General features: G+C 38.5%; 3 protein-coding genes across 4 annotated transcripts; all 3 read left to right on the top strand.

Annotated features, from left to right (window-relative positions):
• Positions 1-8,723: 8,723 nt before the first annotated feature.
• Positions 8,724-15,839, top strand: LOC130564244 (uncharacterized). The gene is made up of 6 exons (XM_057350191.1): positions 8,724-9,367; positions 13,268-13,404; positions 13,492-13,643; positions 13,714-13,868; positions 15,365-15,444; positions 15,527-15,839. The coding sequence occupies exons 1-6, from the start codon at positions 8,724-8,726 to the stop codon at positions 15,607-15,609; spliced, it is 1,251 nt and encodes a 416-aa protein (XP_057206174.1). The 3' UTR covers positions 15,610-15,839.
• Positions 9,652-12,630, top strand: LOC130564197 (E3 SUMO-protein ligase ZBED1-like). The gene is made up of 2 exons (XM_057350128.1): positions 9,652-10,663; positions 11,021-12,630. Exons 1-2 carry the CDS (start codon positions 9,799-9,801, stop codon positions 11,581-11,583), a joined length of 1,428 nt encoding a protein of 475 aa, XP_057206111.1. The 5' UTR covers positions 9,652-9,798; the 3' UTR covers positions 11,584-12,630.
• A 2,462-nt stretch (positions 15,840-18,301) lies between the features above and the next one.
• gjb1b (gap junction protein beta 1b) lies at positions 18,302-22,215 on the top strand. 2 transcript variants are annotated; one of them, XM_057350129.1, is made up of 3 exons: positions 18,302-18,422; positions 18,844-18,937; positions 19,395-22,215. In XM_057350129.1, the coding sequence occupies exon 3, from the start codon at positions 19,409-19,411 to the stop codon at positions 20,234-20,236; it is 828 nt and encodes a 275-aa protein (XP_057206112.1). In that variant the 5' UTR covers positions 18,302-18,422; positions 18,844-18,937; positions 19,395-19,408; the 3' UTR covers positions 20,237-22,215. The 2 variants fall into 2 exon arrangements, with proteins under 2 accessions (XP_057206112.1, XP_057206113.1); XM_057350130.1 differs by lacking the exon at positions 18,844-18,937.
• Positions 22,216-22,972: the final 757 nt, after the last annotated feature.

Below are 22,972 nucleotides of genomic sequence, written 5' to 3'. Positions count from 1 at the left end.
CGCGAAAGAGTGCAACCTTCTGTTGGCCACAGCCCCTCAAGTCAAAGTCATGCATAAAACCTTAAATAAAACAACCGTCAATCTCGCCCTCTTGATAATCTTTGTATGGTACATTTGTTCCTTGTTTAAAATGTGACGCACTTAAATATGCAAACTTGAAACGATCCACGAACGTCGAATCAGCGGGTTAATATCTTTCTCTCCTTGTTGAAACGCGTCATAAAATGGTAACTCTGGTGGGGGTGTAGCGCGCCAAAAAAACAAAGAAGAACTCTTGTGGGGATTCGGAAAAAGACATAGCGATACTTAACCAAACTGACTAAATAAATGACGAATTAATCCAGGAAGTACTTTCTTGATTCCGGCGCGAATATTAACTGGTCGTAGAAAGGTGATGTTCCTCCCGAAAAGAGACACACTTTCTTTCTTGTAAAGAAACACTTAACCTTGAACATCCAAGAAACTTAGGGGCGCCAGCCCGCCACTTAAAAGAAGATCCATGAAACGTATTCCAGAGAAACTTTGAGACGGTAAGCGAGTGATATTTTCACACATTACTGAAACTTGAACTAGACAACTCGAGCTCGTTGTATGAATGCAAGCCCGCCATTAAAAAAAAAACAAGAACTCGTGCTCGTTCGTGTACGTCTTTAACTCAGCAGTTTACTTGATTCTCGAGTTGCACATCCATATTAGGCTGCAGTTGTTAATGTTAAGATGTTTTTAAATATTAATCTCGTGATTTATTTATATTACTGTATTTATAAATACGTATGTGGCCTAATTGTACGTTGACTGGAAGCAGTGGTGGCATGGCCACGAGGGTGGCACGACGCTAGCAAACTCCATTTTAGCACCACTTGTTTTTCTTTGACGTTAGTCAGAGTTTGCACGTGTAAAAACAATGTTCTGATTTGTTTGATGAAGGAGCTTTACGTCTATTCAACATCCCAATCGTCAGGCGTTCAGCTTCGGCGCTGCGCAGACTGATCGGCATACAACAACAAAAAGGTAATGGGGGAGCATTCAACAGTGTGATCTCGCGGTGCTGTGATGTCACACGCGCCGATCGTTCTGTACTGCTCAACATGAAGTCGAATACACTTACTATTTCATTGAGGTAAAGACGCATATGTCTCTGATTACAGCATAAATCCACAGGTCGGGACGGCAGTTTACCTGCTGGAGAGTCTAAAGAACACGCGTGTCCAAAGCCAAGCAGGTGAATGCAAATCTCCACGCATACAAACCCTCCATTTGAGCTGCGAGTTCTGTCACGTGTTCTGTCGTCGAATAAACTGGCATTCATGTCACTCTGATTTCAGGAGATATAACTTGCCATTTATGTGGGGAAATGTCCTAGGCAATATTTAAATAGTTTTATAGTATATTAAACGTTTGTTTTATTTGTAAATGGTGACATTTAGTTTTGACATTTCTGGGATTGGCTGAACATCAGACTTGATATCTGTACTCTTTGAATTAAAAATGTAAAAATATCTAGGCAAAATAATACTGGCTGAACAATACTAATTAGGGCGATGTTTGATGTCATGAATGTCACTATACCCACTTGTTGATGTCGCGCACCACTGCTTCTTGGCCAAACACAAACAACACTCACCATGTGCTGTAAAGCATAACCATTGTTTACATACCAAAATCCCGGATGGCCAGACAGTGGTTATTTTTCTTATTTATTTTTTCGCCTTCAGGTAGCGTAATGGCTCATATGACAGGGGCTTAACGAATCAGGGAAGCAAACGCAATGATACAGACGACCCAATCAGCAAGCGAATGTGGGCAACCACGCCTGCGTAAGTCTCCGTTTTCATCCATTTACACAGAAACGCAACCCTGGAGTTTTCAAACTAGAACTTTGGTCTGCAATGTTTCCAAAAGTCTCAGTTTTCAGGGGTCGAAAACTCTGGAGTAGTGTAAACGGCAGGCGTAACCGTAGCAAGAGTTCTGCGTTTTTGAAGGAAAACACACTAGTATAAAAGCCGCCTTACACGGTCTACACCAAGATGCCACAGATGCGACGCGACATCCAGTGTGGACAACATTAAAAACTGTAATGGGTTCTAATGCGTTTCTATTTTTTGTGCCTGATTCAACACCTGACCCCCCACTCCATAGGCAGTTAGTTTGTTAATTAGTCTCCCCAATTAACACACTAATTAGCTGATGAGTTGAATCAGGTGTTTTATATAGGGAGTAAGGGTGTGCAAAGCAGCCGGTATTTGTATCTGTATTTGTATTTGTTGAGGGGGGAAAGTATTTGTATTCGAGTAAAATTCAAAAGAGGCGTAAAAATCCAATTTTTTTGCGTTACACTTCTAATTTACGTTATAGTGTACGTAAACAGTAGTGATGGGAAGTTCGGATCATTTTACTGACTGGGATGTTTGAGTCTCGTTCAGCAAAATGAACGAATCTTTTTTCGAGTCATATCGTTCATTTCGTTCATTTTAGCAAAATATAATTAAAATGTTACATGTTACTTTTTTCTAACACATCTACTACTTATGCAAACATTGATCACATTACAAACAATACAAAACTATAATGCTATAAGAAACAGAAAAGATTAATTCATTGTTTACCTGGGTCTTTAGTCTATGATTAGCTCACCACACCTCTTATCTGACAAGTCCTCGGGTTTGACTCCTTCGTTCATCACGTGACAGCGTCGTAAGCTAAACCAATGCAGTCAGAGCCGGAAAGAGAATTGATTAGTTCACCTCTCGAGTCTTCGGGTTTGAATCGTTCGTTCTTCTTGAATTCCAGTACAGGACCCATAGAATGTTGCGCAATGCGCATGCGCTACTGAACGAATCACTCCCTAAGACGACTCGTTCTTCCCGAGTCAAATTAAAGATTCGTTCGTTCAAGAACGACCCATCACTAGTAAACAGAGCGAACATGAGAGCACCCGACTGCAGACGTCAATAATGCAGCGTAATAATCTCCCGATCAAACTCCGCTTCCCGAAAGTTATAAACTGCCTCCGGAACCCAGTTAAGGTACAAAAATCTATTCAACAAAAATAGTGATGCACGCAGTGAAGTCTTTTTTCGCTCAGCCGAGCCTTCTCTGTTGCTGTGTGGAGCAGCCTGTGTCAGTCACCTCTTTTGCCCCCACCCCCCCGACTCCTGAATGTCACTCACTCACTCACTCACTCATGCGGGCATGCTGCGGCCTCATGAGAAAATGCAGCTTTTTGATATAAAGTTTTTCTTGTTCCCGAATACAAATATTTTTTTAAGTATTTGTTCGAAATAAGTATTTGTAAAAAACACGCTATTTGTGCCTTTCCGAATACCGTATTCGGGTTCGGCTCCACCCCTAATAGGGAGACATCTAAAACATTCTGGAAGGGGGTCCTCGAGCACCAGGGTTGAGAAACACTTCAATAGGCTATGAGTCATGACTGACAGTCATCATGATGTTGACAACAAATGTTTCACTTTCACCACGTGACTCTCGCTGCTCTCTGCTGCAAATCACGTAAACAAATATGAACGAGGCTAAGAGGCATATAAGCTTGTGCTGTGCAGACTGGCCTGACTTCATAACTGTGAAGCTCTCGTTGTATAAAGAAGACAAACCCGCCTGACTTTATAACTGTATAAAGATGAGGTGTGTCTGTGCAGCCCGTGTTGTATAAAGAAGACTTAAACCTGAAGTAACCTGTTATCTCTTTTTCTTCAGTTGCCATAAGTGCATTAGTAGAAACCCAGGAGAGTGAACAGTGAGAAGTATGGAGCTAAATTGTGCCAAAACTTAACAAACAAATCCAGCGTTTTGCAAACAAACGCAACCTTTTTTGCAAAAGAAACTAAACTCTGAAACAAACAGAAAGCGTTTTACAAATACATAATGCAATTCGAGAGAAAATGCAAAGGTGTAACATAAATGTACTGTGTTTAAGTCTCACCTTTTTATGAGATTCTCTCAGCTTGATTTTCTCACAAATGTGACGTCCAGATTTTCTCACAAATGTGACCGTGCAGATTTTCTCACAAATGTGATGTCCAGATTTTCTCACAAATGTGATCGTGCAGATTTTCTCACAAATGTGTTGTGCAGATTTTCTCACAGATGTGATGTCCAGATTTTCTGACAAATGTGACCGTGCAGATTTTCTCACAAATGTGATCGTGCACATTTGTAAATGTCACAGAATGTCGGACTGAAACATAACTGCTCTTTTTCAGCCTACTACTTAAACTGAGACATTTATTCAAGAAGTTAATTATAAACTGAAAAAAATTAGGCTTACTAGACACATTTTATGTCAGAGTGGTATCTGAGCGGGATTTGGTTTACCGGTGAGCGAAGCGTTTGCTTGGTCCGTGAGCAAGTCATTGAGCGAAATATCGTGGTGAGAGTGGAGCGTGGGTGCACGTCCTCTTCAGTGTTCGCACTCTCTTCCGATGAGCTCCATGTGTGTGCGCAAGCCCTCGGCCTCTCGTACTTTTAATATTATATGCTATTTGTATTTTTACCCCATTTAATAAAACATGAAAGAAATGGAATAAATAAAAATGTTTCTCATATTGGCTGCTGAGTCACTGAGGTGCTGCGTTTGTAAGCCAGCTATGATAAAGCATCAGCTGCATTAGTTAATAAATATATTGACGTTGTTTTGAAGTCATAGGCCGTCACAAACAAACTCAACACATTTTTCATCTATTAGTGCACGTGACCCTTTCAGTTGACTTGTTGTAAATGTCAGGGAAGTTTGGTCTGTACACGCTTCAGATCTGAAGTAACGTTAGGCTGCTGTAGAGATCCACCTGCTGCTCTTTTACTGCATAGCACCACTACCACTGACCTCACGCTTTAAAATGGTTTTATTTTAGTTTAGTTGTTGTTGCCCTTGTGCAATAGATGAACAACACTTTATTTGTATTTGGATACTATATATTTAGAGGCTATTTTGCGGGAGTTCCGCCATTCTCCTGCAGCCCGTACGCACACACAAGTGTCTTTATCAAATCTCGTTGCAAAACATTAATTCCCTCGCTATTATTTTATTTATAAATGACGTCATTGACTAGTCGATATCGATGCAACTTTTATCACATAATGGTCGACTTAAAAGACAAAAGTGAACATTTTGCATCATGACACTATTTTAATTCATCATCTTAACTCATTAACTATGCATCCTGGTGTGATCTGTACAGCTAATCTCACTTCCTGACCACAAGAGATGCTCCCGTGACTTACGCTGGTGTCTGTGGCCTCATTGTTAGAGCACCTGCATCCCACTCGAGACTCATTGCTGGTTTGAAGTTCGAAGCCGGGTACACATGTTGGCACAGTTAGTGTACGTTTTAGAGTTTTGCAACATGTGCAAACACAAACCATTTATACAAAACCTTTACACAAAAGGCAAGTTAAAATAAAAAAAATCAGATGCAAAATGTAGGAAACATCAAATGTAGCAATGTAGAGGTACAAGTCATAAGATCATATCAGCCATTATGTTTACATATAAAGAGGCAGATAAAACGATCTTGCAGCTCAAAAAATCTCTCAAAGAAGGTCCAGGTGTCAAAGAGTTAACTTTATTTGCTCTAGTCAAACAAAGTGAGATGTTCCAAGTCATCTGAAAACCAAGTGTTTTCCAGTCTACAGTTATAGTAAAACTTCTGAAAGGTGGTCCTTTCTAAAACCAATCAGGTAGATTCCCGTTATCTCTTATTTTTATTAACCAATTGTTGATTTTCTGCCATCAATATATCCCAGGCAACAAGGTGCGTATTTATTCGTGATAGGCTGGCTATTACCTCATTTTTAAAATATATTTATACACAATGGTACAGATTTACATATAATGGTCTCCTCATATGAAATCATCAAAAATCACTGGACTATGCCCGTATCTCAGTTACCAGTGGTCAGTGGAAAGTACCTAGGTTTCCAAAGTCTCAACTCTTCAACTTTTAGGCCGCAGGCCTCTGAGGCCTTACTGGATTTTTCAGTGGTTCATAGTGCTCAAATGTGCTCTTAAACATGCTTAAAGTGACATTAAGTGCATTTATTATGAACAATCATTGGTTACAGGTATAGATTGTATCATTAAATCATCAATTCATCTTTAAATCATCATCGTAAACCTACTTGTATGTAATTATTCTTGGTTAAACGTGGTTTCAGATCATCCCACTAACACATCTATGTCTACTAATGTTCCTATGAATACTTCTTAATACTGCTTTAGGTATTTCTCATTTGTATAATAACTGTGGTGAATAACAGTGCTCAATTCATGTAAAATATATCTTATTCTTGTTAAATATAGCTTGTTTGTGCCCAAAAGTGCTCAGAAATTACACAATACATACTACATTAAAATTGCTTATTTAGAACCATTTTACAGGTAACGCTGACACGGTGTGCTGTTTTTAACTGCTTTCAACTAAGAGAACTATTAAAAGTGTGTTTACTGGCACTGTGACTATAGCCCGTGCCATTTATTTAAGAAAATTCAAAACAAGCATTTGCGCAGAGGGTGACAAAATGTTAACCATTAACCTTTCTCTAAATAATATAATAACCAAAATATTCATTTTATGAGCTCTTAATATTCAAATATGGTATTATTGAGAAAACAATCAGTTTTATATTATTTTAGGTAATTTTTTTTAATACAAATATTTTTTAGTTGTTATTTAATTGCTTCCTATTTATGTTAGTCACAATTCATGTTATAGTAAAATAAAAATGAATTTTGCTTTAAAAAAAAAAAACATTTTCAGATATCTTTATTTGTTTTGTATAGGTGGGGCGCTATCTAAATCTTGCCTAGGGCACCAACAGAGGCTGGGCTGGCCCTGAGAAGTAAGATAACACACATATGCAATCTTCCTATCTTTCTAAATGGCTTCTTTCTATCACTGTTCTTCAAGCCTCTTGCATCTTTTGATACCGGGATTTGAGGAAATAGTAAATTGTATTAAAGGGGTGTTGCAACGGTGTGTCAAGCATTCTGACTTCTTTACAATGTTAAACGTGCTGTCTTCTCATGCTTAACATAGTCAACTTTTCAAAAAGGAGTTGGGTGTATTACGTACTATTTCTGTGCTCGATACACTCCCCCAATGATCGTACAGGTTTCCGAAAGTTTTTTTCGAACATATAAAACTGTTTCGTAACAATTTTTCTTAGTCCTTTATTGGACAATTCTCCTGGAAAAGCATGCGGCACGCCCACGCCGCAGCAAGGAGAAGGAGCATGCGCAGACGTCACTTTCACTTGTGTGCAGGAGAGAGAGAGAGCATACGTTTGCGAAGTTCAGGTGTTTGTTTGTTCACTGCATTTGGGTGATGAATGTTATATAAATGGTGGATATAACGCTGGATTTGGAGATGGTTTGAAACTGATATATGGAGCCGTCCCAGCACTAAAAGATGCCGGACATGAACCGCATGCGGTGAGTGAAACCGATGTCTGTGTTTTGTTGGCAATGGGTGCGCACGTGCTTTAGTTCAGCCTACCCCTCCCCCACACACGCGCCGTATGCTTTTGGAAATAATCGTACAGCTGTATCAATCTTTTATAAATGTGATCAAACTAAATACTATTCGAAGATACGAAGTATGCAATACTACTCTATAGGTACTCAAGATTAATATGAGATTGGCAGAAACCGCTTAGGGCCGCTTTAAGTACCACTGAAAGCTTGTAAAGTAAACGTGTGCTGCTCATGCATTTCCTGGCTCAAAATGAGGCCAACACATGTACTACCGTACCTTTTAAGTGGCTTAACCAAAGTGACTTTAACATATTAAAAGTTCTAATAAAATTAGATGAAAATGACAATTATTAAGTTATATAAAACTATTAAAAATATTAAGTTTTATTCGACCAAACAGAAATGTTTCATTTTCAAATGCAATCATTTTCAACTAACTTTTAAGCCCACAAAAGCCAACTGAATTAACCAGTCTTACTAAATGAGCAAAGCTCATTCACATCTGCATTCTCTGTGGTTCACTTTAAATGATTCAATGATCTCTTATATTCACTAGTGACTGAAAAGTTCAATAGTTTAAATGAATCTGTTCAAATGAGTCATTCGTGTGCGAGTCGTTCTGAACGCAATGTGCGTTCATACTCGCAAACTCGTTGTGTACAGTATACGCTGATTGAACGATCCAACTGCACAGCTAAAGACATTACAATGATGTACGTCATGTTAATTTAAGAAATTTCAAGAAATTAAACGTACTTGGATTCCAAACAAACACCCGTGAAACACAGGCTGGCTCTTGTTCTGCAACTCTTTTTAGCACCTCAGTGTGCTGATAACGAAACAGCGCCTCCACCGTGGTGTAATGTCGCAGCTGCAGTTACAAATGACAGTCTGTTAAATGCACGCAGCATTTCTTGTGAAGACTCACAACATAATTTTGGCGAGAGTCTGAGGCGGCACGACATTTGAATCTATGCAGGAAAAACCCTGTCATGATCTAAAAAATATGAGGTAAAAAATAGAATGTATTCTGTACATATCTATTACTGACTAGTGAGAGACGATTGGATACCATTTTTTTTTTCCTGCTGACTTTTACCAAGAAACATGTATTTCACTGTCAGAGCTGCTCAGTTGTTTTGCTCCAGAAGCATTTAACAAAGTTTATACTTTAATCCAAAAGAAAACATGATGTTGACAAAAAGCTTTTGTGTGTTTTAAGTTACAGATCAACATGCATCAGAGCATAACTGTGAAACCCTGTCAAAATCTCATCTTCATACCAAATGAGATGCGTCATCGTCATGACAGTGAAGTTCGACAGAAGTTGACATCCTCTCAACTCGTTCGCTTTTTGAGATTGGGTGAACAGGATTCAGTCAAATATAGACTGGAAACTACAGGGAGATCATGGAGTCTAATGCAACAAAACACCATGGCAATAGCGTCTGTGGATATGAAGATTTTACTGTTTATAGCACAGGCCAAAGCTTTAGAGCGTGAGAACGTACTTTCTGAAGCTAAACCTTCTCACCAGATATTCCTCGAGAAAAACAGCAGTTGTGATTTTTCAGCCTCCCGCTGGACGATTGCCACAAGCATGGAGCTATGGGACACTGTGGATTTTTCCCATATGAATCCCTCCTTGCCAAAGCCGCCTCCCCCCAAAATGATGGATTTTCTTTGCCACAACAGTAGATACCCCCACACACTGATGAATGCCAATGAAGATGTTAATGATGTTAATGTCAAAATCCCAGAGTTCCAGATTTGTAAATTCGAGGAGATGCCAGTTGTCATCACTCGCATTGTGAACCCAGACAAGTTCTTCATCCAGCACGAGGACACAAATCTTTCTGAAATGTCTGAAGTCCTGCTGTAAGTATTTTATTATTGTGTCTGTGTTGAAGTGCAATTTATATGACTATCAGAGCCTACGTTTACATGTGCACCAATAATGTGATTATTTACAATAATCAGAGTAAAGACTTAATCGCAGTAACATGTTTACTTGACATGAGAACACCTCTTTGCTCCTGTTTACATGAAAGTTTTATTAGTCTGATTATTTGCTGTAATACACAGCACAAACGATGATCTCAGATACAGTAGGTGTGTGTTACTGGCTATCGTTTTAATATATTCGCGTTAGGGATGGGCGATATATTATCGTTTGCGATATACCGTTGAAAATTCTCCTCGTGAGAAAAATTTGTCTCCTCGCGATAATAACAACGATAAGTCTAGTTGATGACGTAGTTTCATGCGCGACCGATTCACTGTTCACGTGCGCGACCGATTCACTGTTCATGTGCGGAGTGAAAACAAGCATGGCGGAAGGCGGACGTGAGGCTGAGGAGGAGCTTGTTGTTAAGCGAGGAGCTAACTCCACAATTTGGAACTGGTTTGGTTATACAAAATCCGATGCGGAGCAAACTACAGTAATATGCAAGGTTTGCAGAAAAACAGTGGTTACAAAGAGTGGAAACACGTCCAATTTGTTCCACCATCTAAAACACAAACCAGAGTACGAAGAAAGTTTGAAGCTACGCGAGGCAACAACTACAAGTGGACGACCTAGGGGTAAGAAAATTCCCACCCAGACGAAAATTGCCAGCGCATTTGCTAATTGCGTCTCTTATGATAAGCAAAGTAAACGATGGAACGAATTGACGGACGCGGTGGCGTTTTGTCTGGCAAAAGACATGTTGCCATTCCAAACTGTCGAAAAAGAAGGATTCAAGCGAATGATCCATAAACTGGACCCAAGATACAACATGCCTTCAAGGAAGTACTTTTCCAAAACAGCCCTGCCAGCGATGTATGAAGAGTGCCGTGGTAGGGTACAAACAGCACTGTCTACGGCGGATTTTTATGCTTCAACTGCAGACATGTGGAGTAGCAGAGCGACTGAGCCGTACATTAGCCTTACGGTCCACTACATAACGAGTGACTGGAGATTGAACAGCTGTTGCATCCAGACAAGTTTCTTCCCAGATGACCACACGGGTGAAAACATCGCGAGTGGCTTGAAGCAGTTCCTTCAAGAATGGAATTTAGATGAGAAACAGGTGTGCCTAACAACGGACAGCGGGGCCAATATAGTAAAAGCAGTCACTCTAAACATGTGGACAAGACTGTCTTGCTTTGGCCATTGTCTACACATTGCTATTGGTAAGTTAACTCTTTCTCTCTTAGTGTCAGTATATTTTAATGTATGCAAACATGAGCTTAATATTTACTGTATTTGTTATGTACTTGTTTCTGCATTAGTAATGTAACTATATCCAGTATTTTGAACAGTAATTTATTTCATTAGCTAATATGTATATATTATGTGCATTTAATATTAAATGTTAATTTTTTTTAATGATTTTTTTAGTTTCATCTTTTATTTTAACTGAACTTTAACTTTTTCTTTTAACTTTTTTTGTTTTCATTTGTTTCTTATCGTATTTATTTCATTCTTTTGCAAAAGAAACATAAATAAATACATAAAAATAAACAAATAATTTTGTTGTTGTTTTGCAGAGAGAAGCATGAGAGATACCAGGATTGACAGAGCTGTGGGGGTCTGTAAGAAGATTGTCAGTGTTTTTTCGCACAGCTGGAAAAAGCAGCGAACACTCAAAGATGCTCAAGTAGAACTTGGCCTTCCGCCACACAAACTTGTGACTGAATCGGCAACACGATGGGGATCAAGGCAGAAGATGATTCAGCGGGTACTTGAGCAAGAGAAGGCCATTACGCAAGTCCTGGCTGCGGACAGGTCAACCAGGCATCTGGTGCCTACTTGGCAGGATATTGATGTCCTAGACTCTGTCAGTAAGGCACTTGGGCCTCTTCTTGATTTTACAGATGCCCTCTCTTCTGAAAACTATGTCACAGTGTCATGCTTGAAGCCTACTCTTCACCTATTCAACAGTGAGCTGCTGCAGGGGAAAGATGAAGACACAGATCTCACCAAGACAATTAAAAGTTCAATACTGGACTACATGAACACCAAATATGGTGACCTAGAGGTTCAGGAACTGATCAACATGGCAACAATTCTTGATCAATTCTTGATCCACGCTTCCGCACTCAGTATATGAGTCAAGAAGAGATCCTGGTCATCAAAGCCAGATTAGTCAGAGAGGTGGAATCCCTTTCTGTCATGCCAAGTGATGCTGGCTCTGCTACCCCTGTAACGTTAGCTGAATCAACAAAAGAAGCTCAGAGTGCATCTAAAAGGCAGAAGAAGAGTCTTGGAAGTTTTTTCAAGAAACCAGCTGCTGAGATGACCACATTGACCAGCCTTTCTGAAACAGAGAAAATTGAGGCTGAATTAAACAACTACCTGCATGGGCCACTTGCAGATGGTGAAAGCAATCCCCTTACGTGGTGGAAGGTACACAAGGTGAATTTCCCTAACATCAGTCGTTTGGTGAAAAAGTACTTGTGCATCCCCGCCACAAGTACACCCTCGGAGAGGGTGTTCAGCGCTGCAGGAAATGTAGTGACATGTCAAAGGTCTCTTCTGAAACCAGCTACAGTGAATATGTTGGTCTTCTTGACCAAAAATCTTAAGGTCTGAGCCCTGTTCTCTTTTTGAAAGCTACTGAATCACACTAGTATGTGTGTTATACAACTTGCACTACCAGACATGTTCATGTCAGCCTCATTTCTACATTTTGCTAACAAATTAAGAGTATATCAGTGTTTACAGTTTGATTAAACTTTTATTTAAATTTAATTTATTGATTTGTTTTTTAATTTATCATCTTGTGTTTTGCACTATTTTGTAAACTATCTGAAGTCATTGTTACTTTTTGATACAGTGTTTTACAATTTGTTCCATGGGACAAGTGTTGAAAATTTAACTACCTAATTGGAGGTAGCATGTTCCACATATGTATTATATTTACATTCAAAGAGTGTGTCGTTCTCACTGAACTTCTTTACTTTAACATGTTTGTTACTTTATCAGGATTTATTTGCAGTTGTACTTGTAATTTTGAAACACAACTGAAGACATGGGTGGTGATTGTTACTTTTGCTGTTTGCACTATTTTTGCCACTGTTGCACCATGAGAGTATAAATAAATACAGAAACTTTGTTTACATTTTAAACTTGTAATTGATTTTAATTATTATTGTGTAATTATTGTTGTGTGATTGTGTTATGGTGTCTTTAAGCACAGTCACTGAACACAATTTAAACATAACATAATCTGCTATTTTACAGAAGAAAATAATTTATAATAATATATATATAAATATATATATTATCGTCATTGGTATCGTTATCGCAATAAATATCTGAAATTATCGGGATAATTTTTTTAGGCCATATCGCCCATCCCTAATTTGCGTCAAATGCAAAACGGTGTTATTTGGGCGTATTTTATGGTTATTTGGCGCTGTGATGAATACAGAAATACGATGGAAAATGCTTCCGCAACGGTGGTGTACGCTGTCATTGCATTTGGTACAACTTCAGAATGTGATGTTTACCATGAATTTGTATATTAGCACATATAATAGCACATGCGCACCTTGATCAGAGCATCATAAATGTGATTAAGGTGTTCACATGCCTTTATATTGCAATTAAAACTGGCGGACGCCACATAGCTTACTTCGCTTATGCTTACTGTGATTATTTAGATCAAATTATTGCATTTACATGAGATAAAGTGTAATCGCAATATTGCCAGTTGCCTCCTGTTATAATCGCATTATGAGGGTGCATGTAAACGTAGTCAGTGTCTTCTCCTTTCATTCATGTTTAAGCAGTAAGGAAAGCAGCAGCAGCAAATCCTTTGCGGAAAGGAAGCGCATCCTAGATATTGGCGCATACGTCATGGCATGGTTTCCCAAACAAAAGCTATGGTGTCGTGTCCAGGTTTGCAAGATAAGCGACACATGCACAGGTTAGCCATTTAAATTCTAGTGATGGCAGTCACACCATAAGTTGAATTTGTTGCATCAGTTTGTGATTTCGTATGTGATCATCTTAGCCACCAGCCAGAAAGATTTCGCAGACATTAAGGTGGAGGTCAGGAGGATTGACTACGGAGATGTTGCTTGCGTCTCTCTTGGAAACATTAAGGAATTGTGTGGAGAACTTGCTTCAAGACCAGTGCAAACTCTTCAGGTGTCATTGGCAAATGTAGGTGACTTGAACATTTCTCTTTTTTATTAATTTGCTTATTTGTTAACAGAGATGTTGTGTGATATAGGTGAGGCCAGTAAATGGTGAAAACTGGTCATCTGAAGCAATCAGCTGGTTTAAAAGTAAAGTAAAGAAGAAGACTTTATACGCCAGGCTTTACCTTGAAAGAGGCAACGTTTTGGTTGAGCTCTTCATGGAGAAGGGAAAGATTGGTGCTATGAGGTAAGAACAACATTTTTTGTAACTTTGATGGATAATTTATTTATCCGTGTTTGTTACATTTGTAAAGTAAATACTTGAACTATTTCGAAGCGAAAACGTGTTTGTCCCTCTCTTACTTATCAACAGTGCGTACGCACAGATATGTGCGTAGTGAGTGCGTAAGAACAGATTCACACAAAGTGTGGGATTTACCAACTTGTACTTAAACGTAGAATTGTGTGTAAATATAAGCACACCTCTGAGCATGCTTACGCAGAGAATCTAGTGGTAGAATGGTGATACTACAAAAAGAAAGTGCCACCGTGCGTTTCATGTGATCTTTTTTGCAAATACTCGATTAGTAATTTCATAGTTTGAGGTACACATTTGCGTGAGAAATGCTATAAAAGACAAATGGGAAATCAATTGAAATGTAGTTAGTGTCATGGCTGATCTCGCTTTGCTGGATGATTTGGCAAGCCTTCTTTTATTGAAAGCACAATGTAAAGACACATTTAATATTTATTAAAATTAATAAAAGAAAAAACATTCAAACTAATTGAAAAAGATTAAAAAGAAGTTTGCACATTAATCATTATTATAAAATTATATAAATAAAAAACTGTAACATCTTAATGCTTTTCTATAACTACATCGCTTTACCAAATCATAATAAGATTGAACCAATTCCACCAAAAATAAGTGAAAAATATTGTTTCTTTTCTGAACAGTTTAGGCTATGGAAAATAAATCTCCTATAAATAATTGTAAAATTAACAATAAAACCCAAATTGAGCAAACCATGCATTGCGCAAAGAATGCGTTTTCAAAAGGCTTGTTCGACTTGATGCATTAAGTCGAACAAGCCAAAAGACTATGGTGATCCGTTTAAAGGCGGGGTGTCCGATTTCTCTTAGCCGTTGTTGATGTTCAAATCACCAAAACAGACACACCCCTACCCCCATCTGTCGCTTTCGCCAGCGCTCTGCTCGGCTAATGTCTGTCCTGTGCACTGTGCACCTTACTGCTGATTGGCTACAAGGTTGTTTTGGTACTTGGCCCGACTCAGTTGTCTAAAGCGTAATTCGGAAATCGGTTACCCCGCCTTTGATGACAGCGCACAATACATTCACATGATTTATAAAGGGAGGTGTTGTCACCATATATGGTAAATTGGAGGCGTTTCCGAATGCTAATGACCGTGAACGTGCATGGTACTTGCGCACATGTGGGATTTATCAACAATGATTGCTTACTCATGTGCGTAAGAAGTGCGTGCGCACGTTTGATAAATACAGATTTTTTGGTACTTGCACATTCTAAATTTCATTCGTACGACAAAATATTTAACCTTTTCTATACACTTTTGATAAATGAGGCCCCAGGTTTGGCCTTTCAGTGACAATGTTACAATGTATACCATCCAGTACTATAGAATGGTGTCCATCAGTTTTCCACCATGACCATGGCTGTATTCTTGAGTGGCATTTTTAATGGTTCCATATTGTTTCCATTAGGAGAGGTGACTCGTTGTCTGTGAAACTTGCTCAGCATGGATATGCCAAACACGAACACCAAAGGTTCATGGTGTTGAGAAGTAAGTGTGTGCTTTTAAAAGTCACGTGACCGTCAGTTAACACAGCAGCATTTACAGTAACATTCATGAATTTATTTTCCAGGTCATGTTCAACATAAAACAAGACAGCAGTCTTTGGAGTGGGAGAAGTATCTTTTGTCCTGTTACTGTCAAAACAAAAAATAATGTCACATGATTAAAGATCTCCGGTATGGAAGAAACGGCACCCGTGGATCTCTTCACAACTCTGAAATGCAAGAAATCGAAATAGGAGCAATGTTCATCTGGATGTCTGGATTTTTGCTTATGCTCTATGCGTTATTGTTCTGATGTTACTGAGCTGTTTTGCTGTGTAAAATTGACGTTGATTCTCTTTAAGCAAATAAAGCATTTTTTTCATTGCTATTTGCAAAATATACACTATGTGGTGTGAAATATGTTCACAGAGGCGTTGCGATTACTGCATGTGGCAGTTCGTTGTTAAAGGTCTTAGCTGCTTAAAGTACAGCAGCCTTAAGACATCTCTGAATGTTCAACATGATCTTTTTTTCTAGACAAAATATGGTTCTTTGTTACTTTCAGGGCTGCAACGACACGTCGATTACGTCGACTACTAAAATACATCGACGTGCGTGAAATGCGTTGACGCTTCGTATTATTTACGTTTATTTGCTGTAATAGCAATTTCTGTTGCCGGGCGTGTGTACGTTAATCAGCAGAACAAGAGAAAGTATAATACACCCAACAAAAAGCGATCGAGAGCCTCGGACGCAGTAAGTTAGTGAATGGACGGAGGAATTCCCCCTAATGTTACCCCCGGAATGCCATCATCACAGCATGGACACGCAATCACAAACGGACGGAAAGGGGAACGTAGATGTAGACTTTCATAATAAATTACTTTTTTGTAACGTAAAACAACGCTTTACATTAACGCTATTGTACTAGTGTAAGTTAGTGTATGTGAACCTTTGCAGATTGTGACCCTGCTTAAATTACTCTTAAGCTTCAAAAAGGACTGACTATCATGAAACCACCAATGCACTTTTTATGTCATTCGATAGCTTTATGCGAGGAATAAACCAATATAGCATAATAAAGAAACTCTGACCTCCGCTGGTGCTGTCTGTCAATCTCCAGTCAGCATGCGTGTGTACGGTGACGGTCAGGGCGCTACTCTTTCCAACATGTTCCAATGTTTTCATTATTCTTCACAATGACAAGATGATAGTCTATGGTTTCGTTTAAAATGTATTTTGCTAGAGACCGTGAGTTAACGTTACTCGCTGAGTAACATAGCTTAGTTTATTAGAAGCACTGGAAGCGGTCTGAATATGTTGGTCTTCATACGAAATAACTCTTTTAAAACCTCTTATTTAACTGTAAACTGTTGGATTGATGCAACGCACTATGTGTTAAACATGTAACATATCATCTCTTCTCGTTGTGTTCTAACTATTATTTACTTTGGGGAGCAAAATGATCCCCGGAACTTCAGAAGGAGTAGGTGCTTTAAGCGCATCATAGTGCGTCCGGGGTGCGCATAATTGTAAATAACGAAGCGAATGCATTAAGCGCATCATTCTGAGTTCAGGGTGCGCGGGCTTGCTTTACGTTACGCCACTCTGCATTAAAGTCTTTTATACGGTGATAGTTTTGTACAATAAACCGAGACAGATAGTAGTATTTTACTTTTACTCAATTACATTATGAACTGAAAATAGAGTCGGATATTACTTGGAGGAAAAACATACAGAGCATATATCATGCTCTAGTATTTCATATACACATTTTTTTAATGTTTTTACATTTAGTCATTTAGCAGACGCTTTTATCCAAAGCGACCTACAGATGAGGGAAACAATGGAAGCAATTGGAACAACATAAGGACAACAAAAAGCATAAGTGCAATAAAACATTTTTTTACCTTACTTAAGTACATAAAAATCAGTATTTTTTACTTTTAAAATGAAAACTACTTAATTAAAAGAAGATGGTGATTTTAATGTAAACACGGATTAAAATGTTAAAACAACAATATTTATTTATAAAATGTAGTGGAGTAAAAAGTATGATTTGCTTTATAATGTAAGAAAATACTAGAACTTATTGTTTATTTGCAAAGTTTGCCAAAGGATTAATAATGTAATCCAAAAATTTTATTAGATTAATAAAAATAACAATCTTTAGATTAGTCGACTAATCGAAAAAAAAAAAAAATCGTTAGATTAGTCGACAATTAAAATAATCGTTAGTTGCAGCCCTAGTTCCTTTGAACTTGGAGTTTTGTTGGAGAAGGGACCAATAAATGTTTCTGTCCTGTGCTCTACACTATTTTGTTTTATTTCCTATTGGGGCGGGGGGAGTTTGGTCTGATATCCTCAATGAATTTGGATATTTTCCTGCCAAAAATACCAGCAAAGTTACAATGAATGTCAGGCAAGTCACTCCCAGAATTCCTCATGTCACAAGATCTGAGGACAGAGCTCATCTGCCAATGGTAAAACCTTGCGAATGAATTGCTGTTTAATTCCTGAACACAAACTATTTCTTTTCATGCAACATTCCGTCGAAAGTTTGTAAAGCGTGCATATAAAATAACTACCCATGCCTTTTTTTAACCTAACACTATGCACAAGCCTGACAGTGGCATTTTTGACAACGCAAGTCTTTTTGTTAATGCGTTTGTTCAGAAAAAGTCCTCACTTCCTCTGCCAGGCACAATGAATAATGTTGCTGCTCATTGTGTCCACACAGATTCTTTCTTCTGCCCCGGGTGGGTGGAAACCGAGGCATTTGATCTGAATTCTGAAGAGTCTTGTTAGTCCTCATAAAGAGTAACATTGTGTGTAAATGGCTTATATAAGTGTGTGTGACATCGGTGGTGCAGGGTTGTGGCTAGTATCGTGTAAATGTTTTGCATTTACGAAGAGCATGATGATCTTATGAGAGACCGTTAGATGTTTCCAACACGGCTTTGTTCATCATCACAGCTGAAGGTAAACTGCTCTCTAAATCATTTTACATATAGAAGAATATTTTTGTGTATTTGGATGATGATTTAGAAATGCCCTTTTGATTACTTAATATACATGCATAGATTTTCTGTGATTTTTCTCGCTTGGTTTTTATTCTGTAATGTGCTGTATGAATTGTGGAGTTTTTTTTGTGTGGGCTTGCTGTTGGCCAGATTCTCTCATGTCAGGTGATGGCATCCCTGTTGAAAAAAACAGCATATGCTGGGTTAGGTATGTTTTGATGCTGGTTTGACCAGCTTAAACCAGCTATGGACTGGTTTAAACCAGCATCAAAACATACCAAACTAGCATATGCTGGTTTTTTCAACAGGGATGTGGCTATAAAACCATCGCTTGAGCTTTTATCCAGCTTCAGAGTGATAAGAACACTTTTTTATTTTAGCCGACTCAACTTTCCAAATGCCAAGAATACAGCCCGTTTCATCAGGTTTGAACCAAGTACACTGCGTAAGCTGCTTCCTCGCGGGCTGAGCCTGGTAAATGATTCAATATTTTTGGCCTCTAGAAAACTTTTTCATTGTTTAGTATTATATTTTAATGTTGTGCTGGGCAGGTCTTATGAAATGTCTTTGCTGCAAGTTTTGTATCATACTATACCTTTAATAAACGTCGTACATCTTTTGGCCAAGCACATGATGGGCTCATGAAGTTGGTTTTGTTAATCTCATGAGTTGCGTCTTTGGACATCATTCATGGAGTTCATATGTAAACTGGGTTGACTCCTTTCCTTCTGATCCTTAAAAACGTGAAACTTTACTTGGCTAAAGAAACTCGTTACCCAATTTCAGGCATTCAAGCACAAACAGTTGGATCAAAAGGTTGGCCAAGATTCTAAGAAAAAGGCCCATTGCTTCCCGGCGTGTGACTGGTATCGTAAATGAAGATTTGTAAATGTTTTTCAAATGACTTTTTATTGTGTTTTGTCCCGTTCAGTCTGGGATTTCAGCATGAATTGGGCATCGTTTTATGCTGTGATCAGCGGTGTGAACAGACACTCGACCGGCATCGGACGCATCTGGCTGTCCGTCATCTTCATCTTCCGCATCCTGGTGCTGGTGGTGGCTGCTGAGAGCGTGTGGGGGGACGAGAAGTCGGGCTTCACCTGCAACACCCAGCAGCCCGGCTGCAACAGCGTCTGCTACGATCAGTTCTTCCCCATATCGCACATTCGCCTCTGGGCCCTGCAGCTCATACTGGTGTCCACGCCGGCCCTGCTGGTCGCCATGCACGTTGCGCATCGCCGTCACGTGGAGAAAAAGATTCTCAAAATATCTGGGCGTGGTAGCGCAAAGGACTTCGAAGACCTCAAGAGACAAAAGTTTAAGATCACGGGTGCGCTCTGGTGGACCTACATGATAAGCATCGTCTTCCGTGTCATTTTCGAGGTGGTTTTCTTGTACATTTTTTACTTGATCTATCCAGACATCAAGATGGTGCGTCTGGTGAAGTGCGATTCCTACCCCTGTCCGAATACCGTGGACTGTTTTGTGTCCCGTCCCACAGAGAAAACCATCTTCACTATCTTCATGCTGGCGGTGTCTGGAGTTTGCGTTCTGCTGAACCTTGCTGAAGTTGTGTATTTAATAGCCGGGGCGTGTGTCAGATGCTTTCCTGGAGAGGCTGGTGAAGTTAAAGGACCTTGGCTGACTCAGAAACTGGCCACCTACAAGCAGAATGAAATCAATCAGCTGATATCAGAGCACTCATTCAAACCCAGACTCAACGTGGGCCGGAAACCTGCCGCCGACAGGCCGGAGCGCTGCTCTGCTTTCTAGAGTACTGTCAACCCGGAGGTCTCATCGACAACCAATACAAGCCATTTATTAGGTTAAAGGGATCGTTGACCTAAAAATGAAAATTCTTTCATCGTTGCTCATCCTCGTGTCATTTTAAACCTGTATGACTATTGAAGAGCACGAAAGAAACATTTGCTAACCAAACAACATTAGCCCACATTGTATGGACACAAAACGAGATTTGAGGGTGAAGTATTCCTCTAATTCAAACGAGAAGGCTGTGAGTGGAGATACAGGACAGTATATGCTGGAGAACCCTGAACACATTCAAGTACGCTCTTAAAAATAAAGGTGCTTAAAAGGTTCTTCACTGCGATGCCATAGAAGAACCCATTTTGGTTCCACAAAGAACCGTTCAGAAAAGGTCTTTAAAGAACCATCTCTTTCTTTCTTTTTTATAATCCGAAGAACCTTTTGTGAAACAGACAGGTTCTTTATGGAACCAAACGCTGCTTCTATGGCATCGAAGAACCTTTTTTTTAAGAGTGCAGTGCAGACGTCTGTCTTTTCTCAAAAGAAGAATAAAAGCCTCCCACCAACGCTCGTGTCAATGTGAGCGAGGCATACAAACACGTGTGAACGGTTTCGCTTCTGTTGCGTAATATAGTTTACGTTTGGTGAACTGTCCTCTGTACATGTGTCTAAAGTACATTTGACCAACAGAGATTTCAAAAAGCCTTTTTGCTCAAAACAAAGAATACGAGAGAAGATAATATACAGCATTTTAACACTTGTACTTTTTCTATTTCATGTTTTCCAAGGCAAGCAGTGCTATTGCTTTTACTTTTCCTCCATACTTGTTTTTTTTATGTATGTATTACATTTTAGCAATTAAATAAATTATAAGATTAGGTTGTGAAGGGAAGGTGTGCTTTTCTAAGCAATCGTGATGCATCCTATTTGCACGGCAGACAATAATATAAGAGAACAATCCCCTAGATTTACAAGGGACAAACAGGATTTATGGCTTGGCGGAATGTAACTGAGAATAGGGGATGAACTCTTCAGTCACCCAACTAACTCACAACATTCACAAGCAAGAATATACTATATCGAAGCATTATTGACAAACACTGCTCACAATTCCTTTCAAAAAGCATGTTGAAAACCATGTTGTTTTTGTATAATTTATTATTTATTAAAAACAAGCACTAGACAATGACATTGTGTTGTGTTTCCTATTTCATTGCGAGATGAAAAATTTGTGTGCTTAAAATTTAGTGTGTTTGCAACTTAACAATGCAAAACATTTTGCTGAAATCCTTAAGCTTTAAGCATCATTCTTCTAAAGGTGTCTTACAGCAATGCCAGTTGTACCTTACAAAAGTGCAATAACTTTTTTCTGCCTTGCAAAATGTCTTTTTGTTTGTTTTTATTGTCATTTCCCTTTGATGTTTGGAACATTTGTGGACAAATTATTTTTAACATTCAACATGTTCAAGCTTTTTTCGAGAGTGGAAATCTACTATATTTGTCATTTTATTTATGTCACATGCTTTAAATATGAGGAATGTTGAGATGGCATCATGTTTATTTGATTTGAAGAGGCCTACAATCACAGCTATCATTTATTGCCTATATTGCAGTATATCTGGAAGATTATATTTCAGTGACAGGATTTTATTGATGTTACTTTTTAGTTGTATCAACCTTTACTGTATATTAAAAGAAATTCTATTTGGCTTTTTATCATTTTGGTGAATTTTTAACATTAAAGAATGCTCTTTTATGTATTAATTTTCTTATTTTTAACTACAACGAATAGAAAAATGGTTAACACACAGTTCAAGAAACAACATGAAAATGTTCTTGGTAAACTGTATAATTTTTTATCACTAACAGTACCCAACACACTGTAATTTTATATTAATTTATATTACAGCTATACTTAAATTATTACATATTTTTATACCTGAGGACAGTTCATTTACAAAAATGAATCTTATATCATTGCTTGAAGTGACATGTAGTACCAGCAATTCTGTGCTGTTGTTGTTTTTTTATTAATAATTAAATAGAATAAATGATTATAAATTTATAAATGAAACAATCAGGTTGGCTGTTTAAATGATATAAAAAAACATCATTGTGTAACAGCAACTCTCATAAATAATTGATTGTGTCGATTGTTGTTATGCATCTTATTTTAATGTCATTCACCGCTTATCGTGGTGATGAGATTTATAGCAGATTATCATCACTGAATGGCCGGTTGTCTGAGTGGTGCCTGCAGAATGATATAGTTTTTATAAATAACTGGAAGAGTTTTGAGGGCAGACCTGACCTGTTGAAACGAGATGGTCTACATCCCTCCTGGGCTGGGGCTTCCCTCCTGTCTAGAAATATGGCAAAAAGTCTTAATAATGCTAATGCTAAAGCTTGACTCGCTGGGGCCCAGGTCAGGGAGCAGACAGAATGGCTTAACCAACTGTCTGCTTGCCGTCTCACGTCGCAGAATACACAAAATGTACAACATGTAATAATCCGTTCTCCCAAACATCACAAAATAGTGTCTGTCCCCCGGATTAGCAAACATAAAATAATGCGTAAACCTCTTGGAAGTAATTTAATAAACGTTAAACAAACTAAACATGAACAAAATACAGATAATCAACTGTTACGACTCGGATTGCTAAATATTAGATCTCTCTCTAATAAAGCACTTTTTGTTAATGATATGATAACAGATCATAAAATAGACATGCTCTGTTTGAC

This window comes from Triplophysa rosa, linkage group LG13 (genome assembly GCF_024868665.1).
Source record: "Triplophysa rosa linkage group LG13, Trosa_1v2, whole genome shotgun sequence".
Classification (NCBI taxonomy): Eukaryota; Metazoa; Chordata; class Actinopteri; order Cypriniformes; family Nemacheilidae; genus Triplophysa; species Triplophysa rosa.
The sequence above is the reverse complement of the archived record's forward strand: the minus strand, read 5'-3'. Positions and strand labels throughout refer to the sequence as shown.